Source organism: Selaginella moellendorffii, unplaced genomic scaffold, assembly GCF_000143415.4.
Source record: "Selaginella moellendorffii unplaced genomic scaffold, v1.0 SELMOscaffold_32, whole genome shotgun sequence".
NCBI classification, from domain to species: Eukaryota; Viridiplantae; Streptophyta; class Lycopodiopsida; order Selaginellales; family Selaginellaceae; genus Selaginella; species Selaginella moellendorffii.
The window spans coordinates 1,700,598-1,725,419 of record NW_003314293.1 but is presented as its reverse complement, the minus strand read 5'-3'; the positions used below and the strand labels follow the sequence as shown (position 1 = coordinate 1,725,419).

General features: G+C 45.6%; 8 protein-coding genes and 1 long non-coding RNA gene across 9 annotated transcripts; 4 read left to right on the top strand and 5 right to left on the bottom strand.

Annotated features, from left to right (window-relative positions):
- The first annotated feature begins 11 nt into the window (after positions 1-11).
- On the top strand, positions 12-1,093 carry LOC112348775. Its single transcript, XM_024681979.1, has 2 exons — positions 12-168; positions 359-1,093. Exon 2 carries the CDS (start codon positions 373-375, stop codon positions 751-753), a length of 381 nt encoding a protein of 126 aa, XP_024537747.1. The 5' UTR covers positions 12-168; positions 359-372; the 3' UTR covers positions 754-1,093.
- A 250-nt stretch (positions 1,094-1,343) lies between these two features.
- LOC9638554 (mitochondrial import inner membrane translocase subunit TIM10) lies at positions 1,344-2,008 on the top strand. Its single transcript, XM_024681980.1, has 5 exons — positions 1,344-1,444; positions 1,495-1,547; positions 1,609-1,647; positions 1,729-1,798; positions 1,862-2,008. The coding sequence occupies exons 1-5, from the start codon at positions 1,397-1,399 to the stop codon at positions 1,910-1,912; spliced, it is 261 nt and encodes an 86-aa protein (XP_024537748.1). The 5' UTR covers positions 1,344-1,396; the 3' UTR covers positions 1,913-2,008.
- A 423-nt stretch (positions 2,009-2,431) lies between these two features.
- Positions 2,432-3,923, top strand: LOC9638369 (peroxidase 46). Its single transcript, XM_002976981.2, has 5 exons — positions 2,432-2,639; positions 2,707-2,967; positions 3,017-3,205; positions 3,267-3,432; positions 3,486-3,923. The coding sequence occupies exons 2-5, from the start codon at positions 2,755-2,757 to the stop codon at positions 3,893-3,895; spliced, it is 978 nt and encodes a 325-aa protein (XP_002977027.1). The 5' UTR covers positions 2,432-2,639; positions 2,707-2,754; the 3' UTR covers positions 3,896-3,923.
- Positions 3,924-4,072: 149 nt separating this feature from the next.
- On the bottom strand, positions 4,073-4,841 carry LOC112348774 (protein COFACTOR ASSEMBLY OF COMPLEX C SUBUNIT B CCB3, chloroplastic-like). Its single transcript, XM_024681978.1, has one exon. The coding sequence runs from the start codon at positions 4,776-4,778 to the stop codon at positions 4,257-4,259; it is 522 nt and encodes a 173-aa protein (XP_024537746.1). The 5' UTR covers positions 4,779-4,841; the 3' UTR covers positions 4,073-4,256.
- A 298-nt stretch (positions 4,842-5,139) lies between these two features.
- On the bottom strand, positions 5,140-7,430 carry LOC9638368 (NAC domain-containing protein 105). The gene is made up of 3 exons (XM_002976865.2): positions 6,857-7,430; positions 6,502-6,782; positions 5,140-6,425 (listed from the first exon to the last, which is right to left on the bottom strand). Exons 1-3 carry the CDS (start codon positions 7,032-7,034, stop codon positions 5,727-5,729), a joined length of 1,158 nt encoding a protein of 385 aa, XP_002976911.1. The 5' UTR covers positions 7,035-7,430; the 3' UTR covers positions 5,140-5,726.
- A 376-nt stretch (positions 7,431-7,806) lies between these two features.
- Positions 7,807-8,428, bottom strand: LOC112348776. The gene is made up of 3 exons (XR_002993171.1): positions 8,275-8,428; positions 8,103-8,214; positions 7,807-8,029 (listed from the first exon to the last, which is right to left on the bottom strand). It is a non-coding gene; the product is annotated as an uncharacterized LOC112348776 (long non-coding RNA).
- A 213-nt stretch (positions 8,429-8,641) lies between these two features.
- LOC9638553 (nucleosome assembly protein 1;2) lies at positions 8,642-10,373 on the bottom strand. The gene is made up of 12 exons (XM_024681977.1): positions 10,267-10,373; positions 10,133-10,215; positions 9,988-10,080; positions 9,891-9,942; positions 9,759-9,826; positions 9,564-9,689; positions 9,449-9,510; positions 9,223-9,400; positions 9,127-9,170; positions 8,903-9,065; positions 8,818-8,844; positions 8,642-8,750 (listed from the first exon to the last, which is right to left on the bottom strand). The coding sequence occupies exons 1-12, from the start codon at positions 10,301-10,303 to the stop codon at positions 8,745-8,747; spliced, it is 939 nt and encodes a 312-aa protein (XP_024537745.1). The 5' UTR covers positions 10,304-10,373; the 3' UTR covers positions 8,642-8,744.
- A 119-nt stretch (positions 10,374-10,492) lies between these two features.
- On the top strand, positions 10,493-12,740 carry LOC9638552 (cytochrome c biogenesis protein CCS1, chloroplastic). Its single transcript, XM_002976980.2, has 9 exons — positions 10,493-10,853; positions 10,913-11,132; positions 11,198-11,309; positions 11,366-11,638; positions 11,693-11,946; positions 12,002-12,158; positions 12,223-12,306; positions 12,369-12,549; positions 12,603-12,740. Exons 1-8 carry the CDS (start codon positions 10,511-10,513, stop codon positions 12,501-12,503), a joined length of 1,578 nt encoding a protein of 525 aa, XP_002977026.2. The 5' UTR covers positions 10,493-10,510; the 3' UTR covers positions 12,504-12,549; positions 12,603-12,740.
- A 9,506-nt stretch (positions 12,741-22,246) lies between these two features.
- Positions 22,247-24,719, bottom strand: LOC9638551 (pentatricopeptide repeat-containing protein At2g34400). Its single transcript, XM_024681822.1, has 2 exons — positions 24,428-24,719; positions 22,247-24,333 (listed from the first exon to the last, which is right to left on the bottom strand). The coding sequence occupies exons 1-2, from the start codon at positions 24,643-24,645 to the stop codon at positions 22,386-22,388; spliced, it is 2,166 nt and encodes a 721-aa protein (XP_024537590.1). The 5' UTR covers positions 24,646-24,719; the 3' UTR covers positions 22,247-22,385.
- Between the last annotated feature and the right edge of the window lie 103 nt (positions 24,720-24,822).

Below are 24,822 nucleotides of genomic sequence, written 5' to 3'. Positions count from 1 at the left end.
TATCGCTTTGGTTTCTTGCGAGGGTTTGTTCTTGCGGCCAAGCGCGCGCGCGACGCAGCCACTGCGGACAGCGGCAAGATCGAGATTCCGGTGGCGCTAGGCTAGTTTCCAGGCAGCAGGGTCGAATTCGAGCTCTCCGGCGCAGGAATCGAGATCCTGGCAGCACTGGTAAGCGAAATTTCTCTCGATTCTACCATAGGAAGTGCCTTTCTAGCGAAATTTCGGTGTGTCGAGAGAGATCCCGGCTAGGAATGCATCGTCTAGGCACTTCCATTTCGATCTCGCGGCAGTGTTCTTGATGACCGTACATTTCTGGATCTTTGATGCTAAAAGGAGGGGATTTCTTTCGATCTCGCAGGTGGGGGCGAAGCAATGAGCTTAGCGTGCCTCGCATGCCATGTCCTGGACAGCTCCCCGGAGCGAACGCTGCGGAGCTACTCCGACAATGGTGGGCGATGCCTGGGCTTGGGCTGCTGGACGAGGAAGCTCCCCAATGCCGCTCAGATCGAGCCCACCGTGTCCTCCATGTCGGAGTCGGAGCTTGGATCGCGGACGAGATCGCAGCAACAGGTTGCTCCAGTGCCCGGCTCCTCTTCCACCATCGTCGTCGCCGCGGCAGCAGCGAACTTGGTGGAAGCGCCCAGTAGCCCGAGATTGACGAGATGCCATGCTGTGCGGAGGGATTTGTTCCGGGACTGGAATTTCGAGGAGATGAGCCGGCAGCTGTGCATGAATCTCAGTGGAGCTGCTTGAGACGAGACGAGCGAGCAGTGGCACACAGGCTGTGGAGATCGACTGCTGGCAAGAACACGATGATGCTGGAGAGGTCAGTCTGTAAAACTCTATACCGATCAGACCAGGTACCAGGGATTTTTCTTTTTTTTCTTCTTCTTCTTCCTTGTTCTTTTCGCTATAGTTCGTGAGTGATCAGATAGACAGAGATCGAGGGCAGGAGCATTTAGCAGCTAAGAATTCCTTTGCGGGGCATTGTTTTTCCCTTTTCTCTGTGCGTGTTCTTCGCAGCTCTTTGATTGTGTTCTAGACTAGCTCTGTAAAGAACGAACAACTTGGGGCCTTTTCAGCAGCCTTGATAGATCGATCGAAAGCAAAAAGTAAGCGGAGACTTGGCTTGATCGTAATGAAAGTCTAGTAGTCGAAGATCTTGATCGCTGGAATGCTCGAAGATTTGACGTAAGAGAAAGACTTACTTACGCTAAAGCTGACTTTGTACAAGAAAGGACACTGGCCATTTTTGTCGATCAAATCGATCAGAGATCACATGGTTTTTGGTGGGGGAATAATCTTCATGTGGTTGTGAGAGATTCGGTAGAGATTCGCTAGAAATAAAATTTAACTTTAGGGTTTATACCTGTTGAGCTAGGGCAGGGCGGAGAGGATGAGCAACGCGGCTGGAGTGAATCCCACCGTCGCGGAGAAGGAGATGGTAAGCGATCGATTCTTCCGCTGGATCGCTGGACGATCGTATTGCCGCAGATGTTCAATATGGCGCAGCAGGAACTGGAGTCGAGAGTGGATCTGTTCAACAAGTAAGAAAGCAAAGAGGAAATTCTCTTCTTCCTGTGTCACTGAGCCTTTTGTGAATGGTAGAATGACGCTTTCGTGCTTCAACAAATGTATTGGAAGCAGGCGAGTCTTTTTTTTTCTTTCTCCGTCGTAATTTCCTTTCCATTTTCACTGATTCCTTTTCTTCCTTTTCTGCGAATGTAGCTTCAAGGAGTCGGAATTGAATATGGGCGAGAATAGTTGCATTGATCGGTGCACTGCCAAGTACTGGCAGGTTTGTTTTCTTCTCCTTTTTTTTTCCTCTCCTTTTCCGTAGCGACAGAGTTTTGCTTCGCAGGTGACGACGATTATCGGCCAGCTTCTCGGCTCTTCAAGGCCTCCAATGTGATTCTTTTGACGAACAACGCGGCTGCGACGCCGAAAGTTTTGTTTTCCAGGTTTTGTTAATAGTGTAGCACTCGTAAGTTGGGCAATCAGGCTAGAACCCCGTGTTGCTCGAGCTCCATTCTTTTTCTTTTCCTTCCACTACCACACTCTTTGTTTGTTTCGTGGCATTTGCGTCTGTGTTGCTCTCTGCATGGGTGTTTGACTTTTCCAGGAGCGTTTTTGTATCTTAATCATCCAGTATCTTATGCACTTCACTTTGGCAGTTTTTCCTCTCCACCTTTGCCTAGCTGTCGCAGTTGCAGGCATTTATTTTGGCCTCTGCCACCCCTCATTACTGACCATATGCATAGCATGCCCACTGAAACAAAGTTTTTTGAAAACCGAAGCTATGGTTATTTGGCATTTGATGCTTCTTTGGAGTCCTCGCGGCGTCTCGCTCGCACTGATCTACTTCACTTCTTGGTTTTATCGGTCAGTTAAGGAGGAGAGGAGAGCGTTCTCGCTCCCGTCTCGCGACAAAGCCTGGCATGGCAACAGCAACAACAGCGAAAAAGGCTCTTTTCTTTGCTTTCTCCTTGAAATGGTGACTTATACCTCTGCTGTGCCAGTCTATCTAGTGCCGATTCCGAGGAAGGGATAGCGAGGAGAGGAGGCACCGAGGGTGTTCTGTCTCGTGTACCCGCTCTCGCCTTTCCTCTCTTCCACGAGTTCTTAGCCCCCGGAAAAAGGTGCGTACTGTCTTCTTTTTTTCTTTTTGTTTTGCGCTTTGGACATTGCATTGATGGGTTCATGTAGGTACGAGCTCATCTCCATTGTCGGTGGTAGTGCTGCTCTCTCTCGCGAATGGGAACCTCTGTGCGGCATTGGAAGCAGCGGCTGGTTTTAGTGTGCTTAGCGCTTGGATCGGTTTGCGGTCAGCTGGCATTTGATTTCTACGCCAACAGTTGTCCCAGGGTCGAAGCAGTAGTCGCAAACGCAATCAGGAGTGCCACATTCTTTGATTCTACGCTGCCACCAAAACTTCTCCGGCTTATGTTCCACGATTGCTTCATTGAGGTACAAACTCGCAAAGCAGTCCAAATTGTCATGGTTTTTTGTTCGTCAGGGATGTGATGGTTCCATTTTGGTCGATTCAACCGCGAATCATACGGCTGAAAAGGAGGACGAATCCAACAAAACTGTTGATGGTTATGCTGCCATCGATTCTGCAAAATCCGCGCTGGAGTTCTTCTGCCCTGGAGTTGTTTCGTGCGCTGATATTGTGGCCTTGGCTGCTCGGGAGGCGGTAATCATGGTAAGTCGAAACGTAAAATTGCGTTTTCTATCTCACTTCGTTTTCTGTTTTCAAATTGTAGATGGGTGGACCACAGGTACAAATACCTATGGGCCGAAGAGACGGGTTGATTTCTAAGGTTTCCAATGTGCGTGGAAACATACCGGACACTACACTTACCTTGGACCAGCTCACCAAAGTCTTCAACTCGAAAGGATTGTCTCAAAAGGACCTCATCGTTCTCTCAGGTATAAAGAAGTTTTCGTTCGAAGTCTTGTTCTCAAGTGGATGGATTTTCCAGGAGCGCACACCGTCGGCCTGGCACACTGTTTTGCATTCAACGAGCGCTTCCACTTCAGCAGCAATGGCAGCGTCAAAGTGGACTCGACACTCGACCCCGGATTCGCAAGGCAGCTGCTCCAGGCGTGTCCTGAGAGGCCGAATCCCAGAGTCGCGGTAGCGATCGATCCCACCACCCCAAACGCCTTCGACAACGCGTACTACAGGAATCTCCAGAACGGGAAAGGACTGTTTGGATCCGACCAAGTTCTCTTCACGGACCGGAGAAGCAGGCAGGCGGTGAACTCGTTGTCGGGCGACAGCCGAGAGTTTTTCGGGTCGTGGGCGGACTCGTTTCTCAAGCTCAGCGTTGTACATACCAAGACTGGAAACCAGGGAGAGGTTAGGAGAAGGTGTAGAGCTTTCAATTAAATATACAGCTACGTAAACCTTCTATCTATACTCGTGTCTGATATTCTTCGAATTCTTCGAATTTTTTATCGCCATTTTTTTCTTTAAATATTTAGATCTAAACTTCTTAAATGCATGAAAAGAATCTCTAGAATATTCTCATCTGGGAATATTTTTCTAATTCTGGTTATGTGAATATTTGATGAAAAATAAATGTTATTACTCCTACTTTAAACACATGCATGAGAAATAGCTCACAAGTAGTGATTTCTTTGGCAGTTCTTCCTGAAAGGTACGCGAGAAACGAGTTTTCCTCTCTTCCCCCAGATGCCGCAAATGGGCATTACATGGAACCTTTAGAATATTCTAAAACACCATCTATCTATCTTTGCTCCGCGAGGACGACGAGGAGGCCTTGTTGGCCAAGGAGGACCTCATTGAGCAAGCTGAGGAGCGCAAACCAGGCCACGGGCGCCATATCCACGCCGCCAATGGGCTGTATGATCTTCCTCGTTGGCGCCAGCACGGGCTCGGTGGGTGCGAAGGCGATCACATACGGCAGCTTGTCCACCGGGATCCTTGGGTACCACGACATGACGATCCGGGCAATGAAGAGCACGTTAAACGACGCCATGGCCGGTCCCAAGACATTGATCGCCAATCTGGCCACGCCCGGATCCACCAAGTCGGGGCTCGCCGCCGCCGCCGCCACATCCAGATTTGCCCACAAGAATGTAGTCGTCGCTGCCACCGCTACCGGGAGAATCGATCCAATTCCCTTGCTGCTGCCGCTCCTGGCGATTTCTATCCGACTTACGGGGATTTTGGTGGAATTGCGGCATGGGTGGCGTGTTCTTCGTTGCGAGGGAAGCAGTGCCACCACCGACAGCAGCACAGAAGCCATAGAATTAAAAGCGCGGGGGACAGGACTTGAACGTCGGACTTCTTGGTACTTTGGGGAATATTTTCTTTATTCTGGGATTTGAAAAATCCTTCACTTGGTTTTTCTTTGTAAAATCCTCGGAACAAGGACTTCACTGGCAACAGCCTCGCACATTTTATTCTTTTTTCTTTTCACTATTCTTCTAAAGTAGTATTATAGTCAGTGATGGACCAGTGACCACCCTTCCAAATGTTGGACTTTCGGAGCATGACGATTGCAAGCGCTTTTCCTCTTTTGCCTGTGGAGATCTCCAAACACACCAACCTGTAAATCGCATATCAAGTGCTACACTATAGTTTATCCATAGGAAAATCTCCTTGTTTATAAGATCAAGCCTAATATTTATAATATCAAGCTTGATTTCTTCCATGCTGCAGACCCAAGCAGCACCAGCAGCATGGAAGAAATCATTCAATAGAAGCTTGTATACATTTCACCTCTCTTATATATATGATGAAACTGGCCATCTTGAGAGTTTTTACTATAGAGCTCCAACCTCCACTTTTGTGGAGCCAACCCAAAGCCAATGAATCAGTACTATATAGAGCACTGGAACAAATCAGTAGCAAACGAAATAACTATTTCGTCCATATAGTTTCCCTGGTGGTGACTGTGTACCTGTTCTTGAGGACGATGGCCACACTCCCACCAGTGTTAAATTGTAGCAGCAGCAAGCTCCCAGATCCTTAGAAGTAAATGGAAAAAAAAAATATAGAGTACCTAGAAGAAGAATGGATGATCCGATCCCACCAGAGTTTTAGCTGGGCGAGACGTGACGCCCAACTCAATCCAGCCCCCGGGTCCTCGGATGGATTATTTCTTTCTCTTTGGCTCCTCCTTGGTGATGTGATTTGCCCCCGCCTTTGTGTGTGTACTGTAAACGAGTGCATTCAAAGTCACTCATAGATTTCACCTCCCATGGAAGCTCCACAAGAGGTCCCCGTCGTTGGCTGACTTGTTGTTGGTGTAATCATGCTGCTTGCTCAACCGAAGAAGCAACGCAACGTCCTCCGAGTGATCGCTGCTCTCCTCCTGCCCGGGCGGGGGCGTGATCGCTTCCAAAAACCTCTCCTTTGATGGGTTGCCACCGCCGCCGCCGCCGCCGCTGCTGCTGTGCTGATCGTCTCGCTCGTGGCTCAGCTGAGCCGCCGCGAACTTGTCCACCATTCTCCAGTCCGTGACTGGTTGTTGTTGTGGCTGGCTTTCGTTCTGCCGCTGCTGCTGCGGCTGATGGTGCTGAAGAGATTGAAAGAGCCGGTAGTGATCGAAGGAGCTCTCAAACTGCGCCGCCGCTGGGAGTGAGAAGCTCGCTGGGAGTCCTTTGAAAGGCGCCAAGCTGCCCATTCGCGGGCTCTCCAGCTGCGGAAGAGTCTGGGAGAACGGGTCGTGCGGCAGCGCCGCCGCGAAGTCGGTCTCAAACTCTTGCTTGCAATTCAGCATCAGGTGGCTGTTGTTATAGGCGAAGTCCGTCACGAATTTGTTGGGCAGCTCCAGCTCCGGCAGCAGAGCGATCTGGTCGATGTCGTAGCCGCAGCTTATATCCCGATCAAGCACCTTGATGCTGTTGTTGCGCTTCTTGAAAACCCGGCAAACCACCCAGCCATCATCCTGCATTTCAGAGCCAAAACCAAAAAAATAAGAGGGTTATAGAAGAAAAAAGCTGCCAAGTACGAGAGGATCTTACATTGTTGTTGCTGCCACTGCTGCTGATGTCCTCCTCGAGCCTGTACTCGTGCATGATCCAGTCGGTCTTCTGCCCGTTTGGAGCTCTCCCTCTGTAGAAAACGAGCGTCTTCCTCATCCCAATGAGCTTATACTTGGCGTGGATTGCTTTGTCCCGCCCAGTGGCCTTCCAAAAGCCCGCGGCGGTGGCTCTGTTGGTGCGAGTTCCCGTGGGATACTTCTTGTCCTTGTGACTGAAAAAGTACCATTCGGTTTGTTCAGCTGATCCGATCTTACACTTCTCTGCCAAAATCGAAGAACAATGAAAGAGGTGTCAGTGGTGTGCAATCATATCGAAATGGAGGAGACTAGACTACCGTGCAAGTCCCACGGCTCGAGTTTGTAGAGATCGATCTCGTGGATGACGTCCAAGTCGATCTTCTTGGAGGCCACCTTCTTCTGCAAGTAGTAGCCGACCAGCTCCTCGTCGGTGGGATGGAATCGAAAGCCCGGCGGCACGCGAGAGCTGCTGTTGCCCGCCGCGAATGGAGTCATACCTAGGACTATCGATCGATGCGCTCGCGATTACACAAGAAAATCTGGCGCTGCGGCCCCGATTCCCTGGAAGAACTCTCGCTAGCTCCGAGTTCGGCGATATTATGAGAGATTGTGCCGCATTCAAGCTCTTGTTGCTTGGCTTGGAAGCAAATTCTTCCTCATTCCGCGCGGCGCCAAGAAAGATCACAAAGACTAGAGAGGAATAAGAAACTCCGACACAATCGATTCCCCGATCGCGAGGAGCCAAGCCGAGCGCATCCGAAATAATGACGATCGCGAGCTCTGGCAGGCCCGATCGACGGAGGGATGGACCGATCGAGCAGAGGAGGCGATAAACCCTAGCGCCTTGCGAGAGAAGAATGTAGCTCTCTTGCGAGAAAGAGTGAGCGCCAAGGAATGCCCCCGTGGCCCTAAAGAAGAAGAAGAAGCTTCCACGCTGAGAGGGGGGGACAAGTTTAACGCGCTTCTGCCCCCACATTCCTCTGACGGGCCGTCAGCACGTCACAGCCCGTCAAGGCCGTGACGTGGCATTGCATTCTCGGGCATTTGGACGTGGGATCGTCCACATTGGGAAAAACTGGCCCATTTCGATGTCATAATGGTTTTCTGGCCCATTACCTTATAGCATAAAAGTTTCAATGATATCTGTAGTATGAGAAACCATAGGTAGAAAAACCATGGATCCATGGTTTTCCTCTAAGATCCTTGAATTGATGTCAAGGATCTTAGAGCATATAATATGAGAACTTATAGCTAGCAAAACCTTGGAAAAATTCAAAGATCCCAGAGCACTAAGTTTGATCAATTCAAGGATCATAGAGCATATAGTATGAGAAACTTATAGCTAGCAAAACCTTGGAAAAATTCAAAGGTCCCAGAGCACTAAACTTCCAAGAACACCAACACTGAAACGCTGGATCTTGCTTGTGCCAAGGAGTTTCACAGCCCGGCTTTTGCGGGCCACTGTCTGCTGTTCTCTCGGCCTCTCCGGACTAGAAAAACCAAAAGAAAGCATCGCGAGCGATTAAACAACGAAGCACATATAAGCTTAAGAAAAGCGCTCACCGAGAAGCATTTGATGATTTTGACTAATCGTTCTCGTCTCTCACGCATTGCAAAGCTGGCTGATGTCAAGGATTTGAGTGCAGTCGACGATAATCTCGTGTTGAATTACGGCCTGCAACCACGTGCAACTCCAGAGGGTCAAAATACATCCACATGATTGAGAGAAACTCACCACTGTCGCGATCGAATATCTCCACACTCGTATAAACTCACAGAACCGATGGGTGGTCGATCGAGCGAACAAAACGCTGTCTGTGTGCTGCCCCTCGCATTTAAAGAGAATAGAAGGTTTGTTCCAAGTCAGCGCGCAGCAAAGAACCGTATGGATTCATACCTCTCGCCTTGTGCTCGCTGGAAAACTTCTTATATTTCGCGAGGAGCTCTGTGCTGTGTGTGCTGCTGCTGTCACGCTAGAACCTATCCAGACAGGATCAAAGCAAAGTCAGCGACGAGACGTGGCATTTCGTCCCGACAGGTCAGCGTGTTCTCTGGAAAAGAAAAAACAGAAGCGAAAAAGCCGAGAGAGAAAAACCAAAACCAAAACAAAAACAAAAATACTTGCTTTGCCGACGAACAGAAAATAGTATACCCGACCAAAATCCTCTCACAGACTCAAAAAAATTCCTAGCTAGTCTAGGTAGCCTACTCCTGCCAAAGACCAGAAACAAGGAACTGTTCAGAAGCAAGGACAGGATCAAAAAGGATTACTGCTCACCTTTGGCACGGTTTGCTTGGCTTCCTCCTAATAGGAAACGAATTAAAGTAATGAGTAAGGGAAGGGAAAAACCCGAGCGACGTACCTTAGCATCAAATTCCTCCTCATCGTCAGTCACCTCGTCGTCCTCGTCTTCGTCTTCCTCATCCTCGTCATCCTCGTCGTCTCCCGCCTCATCGTCAGATTCCACTGCCTCGCCGGTGAACCACGAGACGGCATGAGGAACAATCTTGTCGCGAATTGTGGCACTGCAAATTAAGGTTGTTGTTAGCATGGTTGCGAAACTTTGATCCCGACTATAGTTCTTACCCCACGTCGTAGTCTTGTTCCATGAGATCTTGAAGCTCCTCGGCCTAAAGAAAGAAGTTATGCACACCTTTTAGAAGAGATGATAAAAGATCGTACCTCTTCAGGATCAATCTCCTCCTCGTTTTCTGGGATTTCAGGGGGGTTGAAAAAGTTAAAAAACGTCTCGCATGCCTGCAACTTTGTCTGAGGGGTGGTGTCCTTGGCGCCTTTCTTAGGCTTCTTCTTCATCAGCTTGACAGTCAGGTCCTTCCCGGGTTTCCAGTCGATTTTGGTTCTGAAAAATAAATATATTGTAAGATAGTAAAGAAATGAAACCACGTACCCGACTGCACGCTCCAGAATCGGCTCGTCGTCATCCTCTTCCATGTGGTATTCTTTAGTCAGCTGTGAAACAGTCGAGATCAGTACAGAACGTGCACATTAAAGAACACACTTACGACACTGTTCGTGAAGTAAGGATTCTCGTCGAAGTAGAACTCCAGCTTAAAGCCTTTCGGACTGCTCACGTAGTACGACTTGATATCCTTCAGATACTTCAATGCTCCCTGATCTCTTTCAGTGATCTAGAACAGGAGAAACGAAAATGTGCCGTTAGATTCTACAGAAAGATGATGAAGCATACAACACAAAACCTGGACTGCCACAATCTCGTTTGCCTTCAAAGCTCCAAGCCAAAACTCCGGCACGCCGTTGCTCGCGGCTACATACTCTAACTGGTCAATGAATTCCACAAAGAAAAAGGGGGAAATGTAAAGAAAACCAACCTTCGTCCGGTTTTGTTTCCTCTGCTGAAGAAGCATTCACAATGCTCGCTCGCTGCGAGCATTCAAAGTTAGAAAAGAAAGAGACATCTCGTTTTACCTTCTCGTATAGCGGAGCATAGAGATTTTGATATTTCGTGATGAGCTCTTCCCTCTCTTTCTTGAATTTCGCCTCGATCTCGTCATGCTCTTTCTGGTCCGAGAGGAAAAAATCATTGGGCGAAAGAAAGCAAGGCTTCTCTCACCTGGATCTCTTGAAGCGAATTGACGCGCTGCTTCACATCCTCGGGGAGCGATGCAAGATGCTCCGCAACGCGCGCCGACGGAGCTAATCAATCAAACCGATCAAGAAAGAAGAGATTGAGAAGCACCGGAGAACCTTTCACAGCAGGATCTGGTTGATCTGCATTGCTCATCCTGAATTCGAATGGACGATCCCCTGGGACGCCCTTCTCGCCTCTTTAGGGTTCTTCCTAAAGAACACTCACAAAGAATATCCTTATAGCAATAAGGTTTACTGATTTGGCGGTGGTTATAATAATAGCGGCTGATCGAGGGCCTGGATGTTGCCACATGTCGCCATGCCAATGCTTCTAGGGCTCTTATCTCGCAAGGAGGGAAATATGGAGGCCGCATTGGTGATCGGCTCGAGCGCGCATTGTTCTTGCGTGATTCACAGCCTCAGCAGCTCTGCTCAGATCGTCCAGAGGAGAGTCGTCGCTAATCGGCTTCGCACCGTCAGGTTTGCTCTCAATGGCGGAGCTCGCGGCAACAAGAGCACGAATTCCCGGCCCTCAGTCTCATCGGCACCTCCTCTCACGTCGGAAATCTCCCAGAATTCGAAGAAAATGGCAGTGGAATCATCGTCTTTGTGGCGGAAACTACTCAAGAAGGTCTTAGTTTCACTCTCGTCTTTCAAACTGGCGATTGCCGAGCTCGTCCTCATCGCAGCACTCTCGTCCATAGGTACGCGAATTTTTTTCTCGCTTGTAAAGATTCAAGTTCTATCTACTGCTTTATCCCAGGTACTGTGATCGATCAAGGCGGAGTTCCGGAGTTCTACTTCAAGGCTTATCCAGAGGATCATCCTTTCTTGGGGATTTTTTCTTGGAAGGTTATACTTGCGCTCAACTTTGATCATATCTACACGGCTCCATATTTTCTGGGCTTGCTCGCATTGCTGGCCGCTTCGCTCGTTGCGTGTACGTCGACGAGACAAGTCCCACTGGTGAAAGTTGCTCGAAGGTTTTTGTTCTTCCACCTCTTTTTCTTTCTTTTCTCTTCTCCTGATTAAAACATCTTGCATGCAGGTGGTCATTTATGAAGAACCCCGCGGGCATTTTGAAAATGGATGCAGCAGAGACTCTTCCTGACGCGAGTCTCGGGGAACTTGGTGTCTTGCTATCCGGAAATGGCTATGAGGTAAGCGCTCAAAGTTCAATCATATAGCTTCATCACGTAATAGAACTCCTGTGCAGGTTTTCTCCGAAGGCTCGTGTTTGTACGCTTTCAAGGGCCTTGCAGGAAGGCTTGCTCCGATTGGTGTCCATGCCGCGTTGCTACTTATAATGGGAGGTGGCCTCGTTAGTGCTTTAGGAGGTTATCATGGAAGCGTGACAATTCCAGAGGGTCTCGACTTGAGGCTGGGCGATGGTTTAAATCCGAATGGCATCTTGGCCACACCATCTCCGACCATGGACCTTAACATACACGTCAATAAGTTTTACATCGAGCAGTATCCCAATGGTCAGGTAAGCTACGCCAAATCTTCAGTGGAAACAAAGCATGAGTTGTGGTTGTTTCAGGTGAAACAATTCTTTTCCGATTTATCTATCACAGACGCAAAGGAGGGCGAGCTTCTGAGGAAAACAATCAGTGTAAACAACCCGTTACGAATCGCCGGTGCCACCATTTACCAGACTGATTGGGGAATATCGACAGTATTAGTGAGAATCGATGATTCTGAGCCTTTCAACCTCGCGATGGCTCCGCTGCGAAAAGGTGACAACAAGCTTTTTGGAACGTTAATTCCCGAAGGTGTTTTGAACTCCAAAGGAATGTAAGTTCTCCGAGCCTTTAGCGTTTATCTCGTGATGATGCTGTATGTTCTGCAGATCTATTTTAGCACGGGATTTAGAATCTGTGGTGGTGTATGACAAGAAAGGAGAGTTTGTGGGTGTGAGGCGAGTTGGATCGCAGAAGCCGATTGAAGTGGACGGTGTAAACCTTGTTGTGGACGATATGATTGGCAGCACAGGCCTTGAAGTGAAGGTAAGAACCATTGTAACTACAGCAACTGATCCTGTTCTACGCTTTTCTTTTCAAATTCTTACAGATGGATCCAGCCGTGCCCGTTGTCTATGCCGGTTTTGGTGCACTCATGTTTACAACGTGCATAAGTTATCTCTCTCACTCTCAGGTTTGATTCAAGCTCCCTTTTTCATATCGGATTGCACGTTTTCTGTTCTTTTTCTTTTTCAGATTTGGGCCCTCCAAAAGGGAAGCTCAATTATAGTCGGAGGCAAGAGCAACAGAGCAAAGCTTTCGTTCGAGCAAGAGCTAACGGGGATTCTTGATTCGGTCCCCGAACACGTACCAAACAGCGCTGCCAAATAGAAAATGACAAGACGGGCGAGGTCAACGAGCTAGAAAGAAAATCCTGGTAAAAAGCAGCGGACATTACTTTTGTTTTTTGAAAAACTTCTTGGCACGCAGGCTAGAGGAGAGGAGAAGGAGAACGCTCAAAAGGATGAGAGGTATTCATGTGCTGTATGTGGTGGTAGTCGCCTTGCTCTCGCCACACTACGCTTGGTCACCAGCAGTTTGCCATAGCCAGCTATGGAAGGCCAAGAACAAGCTCCGGCTACCGAATTCTGGATGCTCCAAATGGCTATCAGCTCAATGCGCTACTTGGGCTGCCTCGCCTCCACCGGGTCCTTCAAACGACGACGAAGACACTATTGCTCGACGCTGCGCAGCGGATGTGTTAGCTTTACTGGGTGGAAGTGAGGCGGAAAAATCAGTGACAGAATCTCGAGCTCAGGAGCTTCTGTCGTCCATTCGCTTTCTAGCTCCACCAACGCTGAGAAGCTCGTCATACCGGTCCACGGGAGTTTCTCGAGTAGAAAAGCCAGATTCCAAGGAGCGAATGTGGAGGTTGATAAGGGAACCTCCGGCTTCTGTTGCGAACTTAGCCAGGAAATCCGTGGAATGGGCTGGGGAGCCTGACGCTATACTAGCGGAGCTGGATTCGGCACTTCACAAGGTAGAAGTTGGTATTTTTCCTTCGAATCTTCAGCTGAAAATTTCGTCAGGTCCCCGATGTTGAGAATTCGAACGCTAGCAAGTGCGTGCTTACCAAGCACGATTGTGCCAAGCGTTTTGTTGATCAGGTTCGTGTCCTCCCATCATTTGAAGATAAAGCACGCTCTTAACTATGTGTGGCTTGCAGGAAATCAACTCGTACATGGCATTCCTATTTGAAGCAATTGTTGCTCTAGCTCCCTTGGCAGGTTTTAACGTTTCTTTAAACCGCTACGATCTTTTCCATGGCCACATGTTTACCGCTTACGGCACTGGAAGGCTCGGTATTCTGTAAGCTTGCCTGCTCAAACGCTAGTCACCATGACTGAATGTTTGTAACTTTGCAGGTTTCATTGTCGAGAGTACCCCGAGTATGACAAGAACAGCTTTGCCTTGAACCTCGGCTATTGCCAAACGGGTAAGCGAATGCCTCAATGCAGCGCCTTACAGCATTTGACAGGATCATGCGTTCCTTACGACAGCAGCATGAACTTAAGAAACATTGTCTGGCTCGCACCAATGCCGTCGTGTACCAGCCACAAATGCTCGACTAAATGGCTCGCACCAGGTAACTCTTGGACTGCAAATATATTAACATCTTGGATTGCAAAATTTGCTTGAACTGGTTGCAGGTGCGCTCTTCATCTTGGATGCCAAGCCTGGTGGCGTTGTGTTTAAGGAGCTCGTTTCGGAATGGGTTGATGTGGTCAGAACCATCTACGAGAGTAAGTGTGTTTGCGTTCCTAGCTGATAGATTCACCGCACTGTGTCTCTTTATTTTTGTTTCAGGCGATTTTGGGAGAACTGTGATTGATGTTAATTATTTCAACGTGGAGGGTTGTCAAATCTTCCTCACATAGTTGTATTGCCATGAGCATTGGTGCCGATTTAGAATTGCTTCCATGGATTGTGAAGGTTCCATGAGTGAAAAACCACAGGCCAAATGTAAGGGGATATACCAAAATTGCAGCTCAAAGTCCAGCTCAAAAGTGAAGATTTTTCCCATGAAGTCAGTGGGCATTTGGTCTAGTGCAAGTCTGGTCTGCTAAAACAAGCCATGCAAGCGTCTTGTTGTTGGCTGTGACCCCTCCATACCAGGCAAACACCGTTGTGATCCATCTTCACTAGGAATCTCTCTGCGTCTTCCAGCTCTCCGCTACGCTATATATTAGTAGCGCATTTCTCACGGCCGAGCTCGAGTCAGCTCCCATTTCAAATATTCTACCTCCAAACTCGAACAAGCTGCTTACGAGCAGAGCCCTCGACCGTTGGACACGCACCCCGATCAACCTGGCCGCAGTGCCTTACGACTGCTGCCCACACCAAACGAATGCTAACGCGGGAATTGACATGAAGAGAAAAATTATTGCTCCGTTCTTTACGCAAGGGTTCAATCTTTCTCCATTGCCGACTCCTTTTGGCCCTCTTTCGACAGTACAAACAAGGTTTTGGTGATCAAGATGATATTCTCTCAGCTTTGTGGACTCGGAAACCCACCACTTTTTAGCCTTGAATCCATTACGGCCAAACCACCATTCCGAGTTTTCATTGCCTCCATCGGTTATTGAAGTCGTTGCATCTGCAGGTGGCTTGGTATGCATCACCATGGAGCCCATGCAAGGCCTGGATCGCTCTCTCTGAGGATGTGTTTCAGCTGGGGGTAGGCAATCCAGTGTCCCGGTACCACCGCTCCATTGGGGGGACAAAGAAAGGTATCTTGTGGGAGCGATCGACTTTGCCATGTTTGTCGACAAGAATGTCGGAATTCACTACACCGCCCCCCAATGCCTCGGGCCAACTGGTGCTGCATCTACAACTCGGCAACACGCGCGTGGTCTTCACTCCCCAAGCTCCCATTCTCGCCAGCCTACAACATGACGAGTACACCGCGGGATAGAGCTTAGCGCCGGGAGGAAGGTTTTCTCCGCCGGCGGTATTCCCAGACTTGGATAGTTACTTCTACGACCTTAGTATCCTAGGATTGTACGACTTTGGCCGCACGAAGTGGACCACCGGGGAAGTTGTGCGCAGCCTGAGAATTACAACGGGCTTGGAAGGAGAGATCTTGCGCTGTTCGCGCATGATGAGGCTGTGGGAGCACAATGGGCAGCAATACTTTGCTAGCGGCTGGGTGTATGCGGGTGGCTACTCCGAGCTAGTGTACCCAATACGAGGTGATGGTTATGGCGTGTGGAGGGTTGATGACTTGGTTACAGTCTCAGCAGTGCGCTACGAAGACATCCTTGAACAAGTGCAGTGCAGTTTTATTGCTTCTGATTGTTATACCCATGGCGAGGGCAATCTCGTCATCTTTTCGGAGAGAGGGATTGTTTTTCTTTACGACTTAGTGCAGTGCGCGGGCGCCCAGATGAATATTCAATGGCTGTGGTTTATCGCCTGTCCCTTGAGACACTTGGTCCGGACAAGAAATTGTTGTTTTTCCAGAAGCCCTAACGAACTCACACATCCGTACAAAATCAAGCTCCTCACGCCTAGCTGCACATCTTCACTGTGAACAAACTTTCTCTGTTCTAGGCTCGCTCTGACCACTCCTTAGGAGGAATAGAGTATCTGGAACGCTGTTCTTGGCGAAAGCAAATATCGTTGCAAGACCCCTGATGTTGGCTTTTGCTATACACAGGCCTCTTGCAGGACTTTGGAGCGGCTGTAAGTGCTCAGCAAGAATGCAAGTGGCACTCTTCATCTTAAGAACAGCAAGATGTTCGTTTTGGCAAGTTTCGCTTTCTTTCTTCCTGTACCTTTTTTATATGAAAAAAAAAACGGCATGATCGATTCCAGGGAGTGAGTTCACTCCCTCAACGTGTTCCATCCCAGTGCACCGCTGGAAGAAGAGATCGACTCTTTCAGCTCATGGTCAAATTCTCTTCTCGTTTGCAACTGCCTTCCAGCGAGAAAAAGTATTGGCAAAACATTTGAAGATACAATTCTGTTTGGAAGCACATCTCATATTCCTTGCTCGTGTGCCAGCTTGCTTGCTTGCTTCCTGTGATGGCTTGTGGTGGATATTTGCAGCAACCTTACAACTGCATTCCCTGCTAGAATATTTATAGTTAAATGTCTTTGGGTTTAAGAAGTCCATATGTAACATCAGTTAGGGTTAAGTATCCTTGGGTTTAAAGTAGTATTAGGTTATCATCAACCAATTAGGTGTAAATAATCAAAGAGTATTTGACTCAATAAACAATTTATAAAGATTTCAACTTTGCTCAAAGCTATCACTATTGTTCTATCTGCCAAATCAGTTTCAGCTCTCTTCCTGGACAGACCACAAGTTCCTATATTTGGTAGAAATCTCCCTACCTTCAATCTCTCTGGCATGACTGTCAAGAACAGGGTGAGTCAAGCAGAAAAGGGATGCCAAATAGATTCATGGTGGAGTATAGCAGAATTTGCATGCAATGCACTCTAATTGTCATAAATATTAAATTGGGCATCTAGAAAGTTTTACCAGCACAAATGAATTGTAACTGTCCATTCCAACTTCACTCGAGTATACACCCATTTTTATACTGCTATATCGAGCTGTACAAGTCCAACTGGCAGTTAAGCCCATTTCTCTTAACAGATTGTCCTCATGCTCAATAATTCTTTAAATATGGCCACTTCTGGTAATCATCCTTTTCCCTAACTCTTAAAGGGACTTCCTTTTGGGGAGAATTAGCCACATTTAATTTCCACCATTTTTTGCCTACTTTTCTTTGTCCTCACCTGATTCTGATGCACATGAGACCTTGACTACCTTGCCAATAGCCTTAATGTCGTTAATCCTCACTTTTGCCACTTGAAAGAACATTTGCAATAGCTTGTCTTTATATATTGCAACCCATGACTTCACTACCATTGGCAATCCATTATAGAAGATTTGTTATGCTATGGAGTTAACTTCATATAGATCTTGGTTTAAAATGCAAGTTACACGCAATAGAGTTGCTCAGCAGACTTGCAAAGGTTCATCAGTTTAACACTTCTTGCAGTGTATAATCTTCAACACCCTATCAATGGGATTGCTAAGCTAGAATAACTGCTCACACCAAGACACTACCTCTTCTCAAATTTCCATATGATCCTTTCTCCTCTTGGAAATAAATAAACATTGTGCTTCTCCATCTAGAGACATGCATTTTGACTTCTATGAATAAATACACCTATTTTTTCTTTAGATTCTTTATTGACATAATTTTTTCTTATATAGACAATATGAAGATCTAATGGTCAAAATGACTATTCTACACACAATCATGGCTATGTGGAACATTCTTCAAATAGATACCAACAAGATTATAAACGAGCTTATGGACAAGGAAAAGTCTAACTTAACATGATAGTAACTAAGAAAAACTGATTTAAGAAGTATAATAGCTATTCCAAGTTCCCTTAATACATTTCTATAACATCTTATTAAAGTACTTAAATTTGCTAAAATAGTTTTTTAAATTTTTTTTATTCTCTAATATGACATTAACAATGACTTTGAGATATTGAAGATGAGTCTTGACATTGATGCTACTGTTAGAAAGGAGTACAAAAACAAGCAAAAACATACAGTGAAGATAATAAAATTGATGAATATCTCACACTTAAATTTGGAAAGGAATGGTTCGATGTTGTGATAAGCTTCAATATAGAGGATTCACAATATAAATAGTGCATATTTGAAAAGTTGGACATGATAATTTTGCACAAATTCCAAATTTATACAAATTAAAAACATTTAAGGTGTTCAAAGCAATTAGTAAATCATTTAAGGTTGTTCACTTTTTAATCTCAATAGAGGAAAAAAAGTGATGAATATCAAAATGGTGGAAAAAGTGATTAGGTGTGTTGAGGAGGTGGGTGAAGAACTTTCTCTAGAAAAGATTAATCAAAGTATAAACACTATTAAAGGTGTGAACTTAAGTTTGGCATTCTACAAATTTAGCCACTAATGTTCAGTAAGGTTGAGATAAAAAAGAATGATGATGAAGATTAAAGGGATATGACAACTAAAGTAATAATGCAAGAAGCTAGCCAATATATAGAGTATAGGTAGCACTTTCATCACTTTCTACTTTTCAAGTTTTAACTTTTTATATATTTTAAGTACTTCAAATTTATATGGAAGGCAATTCCAACCATTGTTAAGCCATGGTTTTCCCTTACTTTACCTACCTACATATATGGGGACAAAAAACTACCTAATAGTACTGGAATCACAAACTTAAAATGAGAAAGCTATCTTTAGTGGCTAGATCTTATTGTTGCTATAGTGTTGAAAAATGAGCAAAAAATATAAAACTTATATGCACAAGATTAGTTCAAAAAGAAGTAACTCATGACCATCAAGGAAGAATTCTTGATAGAATTTGATTATGTTAATGAGCTTACCAAAGTGAAACTATAACCACAAAAGGAGAAAAGAAGGCATATTACTCAACAACTGCTAAAAGCTTTTATTGCACTTAATAAGCTCATCAACTTTCTCTTTTTTTGTTTTTTTCCTTTTAACTTTGTTTTTTCTAACTAATCTTAGAAGAAATGAAAAAGGCCTTCTCACAAGCTTAGATAAAAGTTATATATCGATAATTCAGATGAAACACTAAAGGCATTTGGCCACTTTGCTGTCTAACATGGGGGTATAAAAGACTTAACTGAAGTCATTCTTCAAGAAAGTTATAAAACATATAGTAAATATGCTGATAAGGATTTTGTTGATAATCTTGAGACTGGTGAAGATCCAATAGTTCAAGATATTGAGACTTTCAAACAACATAAATTAATTCTTGAGGAGTTAAAGAAATTTATATACTACCACTTTTAGAATTCCTTTGCTGTGAGTGTGTAAATTTCCTTTAATCTTTTTTATGCTCACTTTACATATTAAATTTGGTTAGTTTTTACTTCCCTTTGGCTTCATTAGAGTTGCCAAGGGGTCTAATGAAGAAATATGATGAAAGTAATCTAATCCAACTTTATTCTAATGATAGTCTTGTATATGAATTATATAGGATTTTTAATTGGTGTTTAGCTTTCAAGATGACATTATACACAATTGAGATGGCATAAATGTTTTTTTGAGCTCACTTTGTTCTAATTAAATATTACATACTAGAGTCACAAATCAGCAGTAAGAAGTAAGTATGTTTAAAGTTTCTGTGTTTCTTAGCTAATAATTGATTTTGCAGTATAAATCAAAACTATTCTATAAAAGAATAGAAGTAGGGAAAAAGTGGCTTTACCTTTGAACTTTTTGTCTAATCTCTTTCATTATGAATATGCTAACATTGCTATATATGACATTGAATGCAAAGTATAGTAAGTCATTTCTTTTTAAACAAGAAAACACCTTTAATATTAGAAAAGTTAGAAGCTTTGACAAACATGGTTGTATGACACATTTGTTATGAAGGTGGTTGTATCTTGATTTCTTCATTGGCACAAGGGCTTTCTTAGTTACTATTGATGAAATGATTGCAATACCTTTGGATTAGATTGTATTTCCAGCATCATGCAATGGTTCCAATGTATTATTATGAAGAAAACTCTTTATGATATACCACCCAATGTAAAGGTTGTGACTAAGTTTATGGCGAGGCATCTAGAGCATTATAAGATGCATATTAAGAAGAAGTTAGCTTTTATGTTGAAGCTTGTTAATGATCATGCAAAAGATAAGAAAAGAAAAAGAAAAAAGAAGAAGTATAGATTTTTTGTGGATTGAGATATAATTTGTTATAGTTTTAATAATATCTAATATTGTATAATATTTTATAGTTACAACATAAGGTATAGTTATATTATTTAATATATAGTTAGAATGACAAAATATTTTTAAATTTAATTTATTACATACCAATATTCATATTATATTTGAAGAAAAGGCAATAAAAAATCAAAATATTCTTTAAGCAGTATATATATTCCAACAAAATATTCTTTAGTCAACTCCTTTTTTGGTAAATAATTCATATAGCAATAAATATACCTTTCTCAAGCTCTGTAACCCATCCTCAATTGGCAAGAACTCGTTAAACTCAACCACACAGGGAAATGCATTGGTATGCTCTCCCTTGAATTTGTGAGATAGTTTATTCTCACAAGTAATGTTTTGAAAGGGATAGCTTCCATGATACTAACTAGCTTCCTTCCATCTACAAATAACAATCCTCTACTTCTGTTGATGAAGACACTGATTCATGCCCAATAGAGCCACACTTAGTGACCAAATATGAGACCATAGCTTCTGCCTCGCCAACTCTCAAAAAGAGCTTGGTTATACCATTTGGGGTATAAAGTTCATCATTGGCCATGGGTGCATGGCACCATAGCTCCTACCTTTCACACCTAAGACTTGGGTACTGTCATGATGTCACAGCCCATGTTCACAATTGCCACCACCTTTAACTAATCTTGCATCATCAGCCACACTATGATTGTCACTTCCACTTCTATATCTGGCAATGGTAGAAAATAAACAATTGACCTCCACAATGTGTAATTAAAGGTTTTTGACCAAGTTTGCATCTAACCCCTGCCTGAACACAACCTTCAGTCTAAAGACTTAGAATTGGCATGCCTAAGTAACTCCTCATATTCCTTCTTTAGATCAAATAACATTGTGCAATCTTTTTAAATGTGACCCTTCTCACCATAGGTAAAGCATGTTAGTTTGTAAAGCCCCTCATCCTTGTGGTTCCATGTATATGAGTCATCCCTGTAGCAATACTTATCACTACCACTGTGGGATTTCTTTGAGACCAGCCTCCATTTTAGTTATAACTCTCCCCTCTATTGGCCCCATAGACGTCTTCCTACTCAAATTTGGTAGTTTTGAATTATGACTGATTTGAGCAGCCACAATCATCAGCCATCTCCAAGTGTGCAATATGGGCAACTTGCGTCTAAGGCTTCCATTCCTTAAGTGCATCTTCAATTTGTCCACAAGTTTTGATCAAAGATATGCATATTTAGCTCATCTAGAAAACCACAGTAGAAAACTTGCTTAATCTCTCAACTTTATCTATATCAGTGGTGATATAGGCATGGTGCAGTGTTGTCCAATACTGTTGCACAATCTCTCCCTTCATGTACTTTTTTGTCTATATGGTGTCTAACAGCATATATCCTTAGGATCTCCAATAATGAATAATTGATGAACTAGTACAAAAGGCATTGATCCTTTCTCTCTTGGTCACCTGGCAGCACACTCCCATGCCACTATCAAAATTATCACCCAGTTGGTAAGATGGATACTTGATCTTGGTAGGACATGCACTCTCCTCAACAAATAGAGCATATGCTTGAGCTTCTAAAACCTAGTATGTTCAAAAGCATCTCTGGACTCTTGAGTAGGGCCAAAACAACTAATGCAATTGTCATTCCTTGGAGTGGTAAGGCTACTCTTCCCTTATAGATCTCAAATGTCCATGGTGGCATTAGCATGCTCAACTCTAGCATCATATTCATCTCAATGAAAATTGCATGAACTATCCTTTTTAGCATCAATATCACTCAAATCCTTACATATATGCACACTCAAGCATCATAGCTATATGCAATTTGTCTTATCACAACATCACAATCATTCCTCAGTTGTAGTTCTCTACGTAGGCATATTTCACAGTTCACAATCTCAAAGATCTGTAAACATTAAGTTCATACTAGCTTAGTCATAATCTTAAAAGATCTATAAATGCCACATCACTCTTTAGCCATGATTTATCAACTCTCACAATTCTCCAACTCACAATCTCAAAAGATCTGTAAATATCACATCACAACAATCTCAAACAATCTTTAACTTCAAACTTGTTAGCATGAGAAGCAGCCTCTATATCCTTGACAATTGAAATCCACCCAAAAACAAACCATAGATTTAAATGATTCACAATTGAAACAAAGGTGACAATCAAAAAGTTTTGACAGCCCACATAGCCCCACCCTCAACCCTTGCGAATGCTGCTAATCAAGAGTCCCCATCATCTCCGTTTAGGTTTAAGTAAATACAGGGGATGACGTCACCAGCCAACACCCTAACGGATTCAGCTGAAATGATTGTGTATCGAGAAGATCACTCGCTCTAGTTTAACACATTGTGGCCTTAGTACACTTGACCAGTTAGGTTAAACGGGATTGGGATGACGGAGGCACAGGGACACTCGATCTGAGGCTTGATGTTAGATTCCTTGATTGTCATAGTTAGGAGTCATTTCTATCCACAGTCCATTTTTTAATCGCTACAACGTCCGCGTCCACGCAATTGCATCCATGGTACATGTTTACCAGTGCCGTCGCGACGATGGGATCGAGCTCAATTCCCAGCTGCACGGCTTCACTGTGAACAATCTTTCCCTGTTCCAGGCCGCTCGCCCCAACTGAGCCAATCGCGTTGAGAACTCCGGCGAAAGTCGACCTGTTTGGCATCACTCCTTCTCGGGCCATCCTCTGGAACAGGAGGAAGCCATTCTTTGGAACGCCATTCTCGGCGAAAGCAGATATCATCGCGTTCCATACCGCGACTCCAAGATGGTGGTTTTTGCTAAAGACAGCATAGGCCTCTTGCAGAGCTTTGCAGCGGCCATAGGCGCTCAGCAGGAACACGGCGATGGTGGCATCGGTTTCCAGCTCGCATTCAATGATGAAGGAATGGATAAAGGCAACCTGGTCTGCTGAAACAGGAGCTTCTTGCGCTTCCATGCACGCGCTGAGAACCAGGGTGAAGGTGGTCTTGTCCGGCTTCACCCCATCGAGCAGCATTCGCCTAAACAGTCTTCCGACTTTCCTGATCGAACAAACGTCGTTGGAGATCCTTCCAATCCTGTTGCTGTCTGTGACGTCGTTCTTCCCTCCACACAAGGCAAATACCGAGGTCCAAGCCTCCTTGTCTCGGTTGTGATCCATCTTCTCCAGGACTCTCTCTGCGTCTTCCAGCTCTCCACTCAACCGGCAGTAAGCCGCTAGAAGCGCATTTCCCACGACCGAGCTCGAGTCAGCTCCCATCTCAACTGTATAGCCATGAATCTCTTCCAACTCTCTCAAACTCGAGCAAGCTGCGATGGCCTTTACGACCAGAGCCGGACTTCTCCTGTTGAGTTTCACACCCTCGAGCTGCATTCGTCGAAACTGGCCGAATGCCTCCTCCATGCAGCCGCAGTCTAGATATGCTGCAACGATGCTGTTCCAGGAGGATGGATTCGGCTGCTCTATTTTCTCGAAGACGCTCCGAGCATCCTCTAAACACTTGCACTTCCCGTACATCTCCACCACCGTGCATACTACCCTGTTGTGCGATTCCAGGCCCAGCTCTCGGACTATAAGATGGATAAGTCTTCCTTGTCCTGGCAGCCTCAAACTTCCACAGGCACGTAGAGCACTCACGCAAGCGCCTCTGCCAGGAGAGATTCCTTCCAGGAGCATCTTTCGAAAGGAGATCAAAGCTTCTTCATTCCGCCCGTGCTTCACGTACGCGGCAAGCAAAGTCCTCCACGAGACCATGCTCGGCCGCTCCACCCTTTGAAACATCCATTCGGCGTCCTCCAAGCTCCCACACTTGCTGTACATGTAAATGAGAGCGTTAGCAACATCAATATCCTTCTCGAGATCATGGTTGATGACACTTACGTGAATCCCCTTGCCGTGCTCGAGATCCACCGGCCGGATGCAAGCCCCAAGCGCCACGAGAACAGTTTCTCGATCCGGAGCAACACCATCCTCTTGCATCCTCCTAAACAGCAGCAGTGCGTTCCAAAACTCGCCATTCTCCGTGTGAGCCGCGAGGAGCGCGTTGTATACTTCCAAGTCCGGCTGATGGATCCTCCTGAAAACTCTGCGAGCCTTCTTCAAGTCGCCACACTTCCCAAACATGGTGATGAGAGCAGCCGCCATGGAAAGCTCCGACTCTAGCTTCATCTCAGTGATGTGCCGATGAATCCATCTTCCTCGATCCCAGTCCCTCTCCTCGGCTAGCGCGTTGAGCAGTGCTAGAAAAGTGACCAAAACCGGAAGAAAACCTTCCAGGAGCATCCCCCTATACGTAAGAAAGGCCTTCTCCAAATGCCCATACTGGGCAAATGCTGCTATTATTGCTGTCCAGGCCACCACATCTCTCTTCTTCATCCCTTGGAACACACGAATTGCGCCTCGCAAGCTGCCACACGCGGCATACATGTCAATCAGCGCAGTAGACACGATCAAGCTCGAATCCCAGCCAGCAGCAACGATTTGGGAGTGGATTTGCTTACCCACTGGAAGAAATCGCGATCCACAGCACGCTCCAAGGGCCGCGACGTACGTGATCCTGCCCGGAGTGACGCCCTGGAGCAGCAATCTCCGGAATGTCGCGATCGCCTCCTCCAATTCGTGGCGCTGGGCGTGGCCGGCGATGATCCGGTTCCAGGAGAGGATCCCTGGGTCCGGCATTCGCTGGAAGACGCTCTTGGCGGTCTCGAAGCTGCCGCATTTCACGTACATGTAGACAACGTGATCGGCGATGGTGGGATCTCTGTCCAGGCCCCTGGAAACGATGCGATCGTGGATCAAGATGCCTGCCTGGAGATCCTTGGAGTTTGCGTACGCGCGGAGGAGATGGATGTAGGCAGCGGTGGCGGTGTCCATTTCCCCGCTTCTTGCCGCGCGC

What these genes read in the sequence shown, in the direction of transcription:
- LOC112348775 (XM_024681979.1), top strand. Translation starts at nt 373, where the DNA reads ATGAGCTTAGCGTGCCTCGCATGCCATGTCCTGGACAGCTCCCCGGAG.
- LOC9638554 (XM_024681980.1), top strand. Translation starts at nt 1,397, where the DNA reads ATGAGCAACGCGGCTGGAGTGAATCCCACCGTCGCGGAGAAGGAGATG. An exon ending in CCGTCGCGGAGAAGGAGATG is followed by an intron (nt 1,445 to 1,494) that starts GTAAGCGATCGA and finishes GTATTGCCGCAG; the next exon opens with ATGTTCAATATGGCGCAGCA. An exon ending in AACAAATGTATTGGAAGCAG is followed by an intron (nt 1,648 to 1,728) that starts GCGAGTCTTTTT and finishes CTGCGAATGTAG; the next exon opens with CTTCAAGGAGTCGGAATTGA.
- LOC9638369 (XM_002976981.2), top strand. Translation starts at nt 2,755, where the DNA reads ATGGGAACCTCTGTGCGGCATTGGAAGCAGCGGCTGGTTTTAGTGTGC. An exon ending in CTCGGGAGGCGGTAATCATG is followed by an intron (nt 3,206 to 3,266) that starts GTAAGTCGAAAC and finishes TTCAAATTGTAG; the next exon opens with ATGGGTGGACCACAGGTACA. An exon ending in GGACCTCATCGTTCTCTCAG is followed by an intron (nt 3,433 to 3,485) that starts GTATAAAGAAGT and finishes TGGATTTTCCAG; the next exon opens with GAGCGCACACCGTCGGCCTG.
- LOC112348774 (XM_024681978.1), bottom strand. Translation starts at nt 4,778, where the DNA reads ATGGCTTCTGTGCTGCTGTCGGTGGTGGCACTGCTTCCCTCGCAACGA.
- LOC9638368 (XM_002976865.2), bottom strand. Translation starts at nt 7,034, where the DNA reads ATGACTCCATTCGCGGCGGGCAACAGCAGCTCTCGCGTGCCGCCGGGC. An exon ending in CGAGCCGTGGGACTTGCACG is followed by an intron (nt 6,783 to 6,856) that starts GTAGTCTAGTCT and finishes CGATTTTGGCAG; the next exon opens with AGAAGTGTAAGATCGGATCA. An exon ending in GCAGTGGCAGCAACAACAAT is followed by an intron (nt 6,426 to 6,501) that starts GTAAGATCCTCT and finishes TCTGAAATGCAG; the next exon opens with GATGATGGCTGGGTGGTTTG.
- LOC9638553 (XM_024681977.1), bottom strand. Translation starts at nt 10,303, where the DNA reads ATGAGCAATGCAGATCAACCAGATCCTGCTGTGAAAG. An exon ending in ATTCTGGAGCGTGCAGTCGG is followed by an intron (nt 9,401 to 9,448) that starts GTACGTGGTTTC and finishes TTTATTTTTCAG; the next exon opens with AACCAAAATCGACTGGAAAC. An exon ending in AGGAGATTGATCCTGAAGAG is followed by an intron (nt 9,171 to 9,222) that starts GTACGATCTTTT and finishes TTCTTTCTTTAG; the next exon opens with GCCGAGGAGCTTCAAGATCT.
- LOC9638552 (XM_002976980.2), top strand. Translation starts at nt 10,511, where the DNA reads ATGGAGGCCGCATTGGTGATCGGCTCGAGCGCGCATTGTTCTTGCGTG. An exon ending in CTGGTGAAAGTTGCTCGAAG is followed by an intron (nt 11,133 to 11,197) that starts GTTTTTGTTCTT and finishes TCTTGCATGCAG; the next exon opens with GTGGTCATTTATGAAGAACC. An exon ending in TATCCGGAAATGGCTATGAG is followed by an intron (nt 11,310 to 11,365) that starts GTAAGCGCTCAA and finishes ACTCCTGTGCAG; the next exon opens with GTTTTCTCCGAAGGCTCGTG.
- LOC9638551 (XM_024681822.1), bottom strand. Translation starts at nt 24,645, where the DNA reads ATGCGGCAGCTTCGAGACCGCCAAGAGCGTCTTCCAGCGAATGCCGGA. An exon ending in ATCGCGATTTCTTCCAGTGG is followed by an intron (nt 24,334 to 24,427) that starts GTAAGCAAATCC and finishes CGCGTGTGGCAG; the next exon opens with CTTGCGAGGCGCAATTCGTG.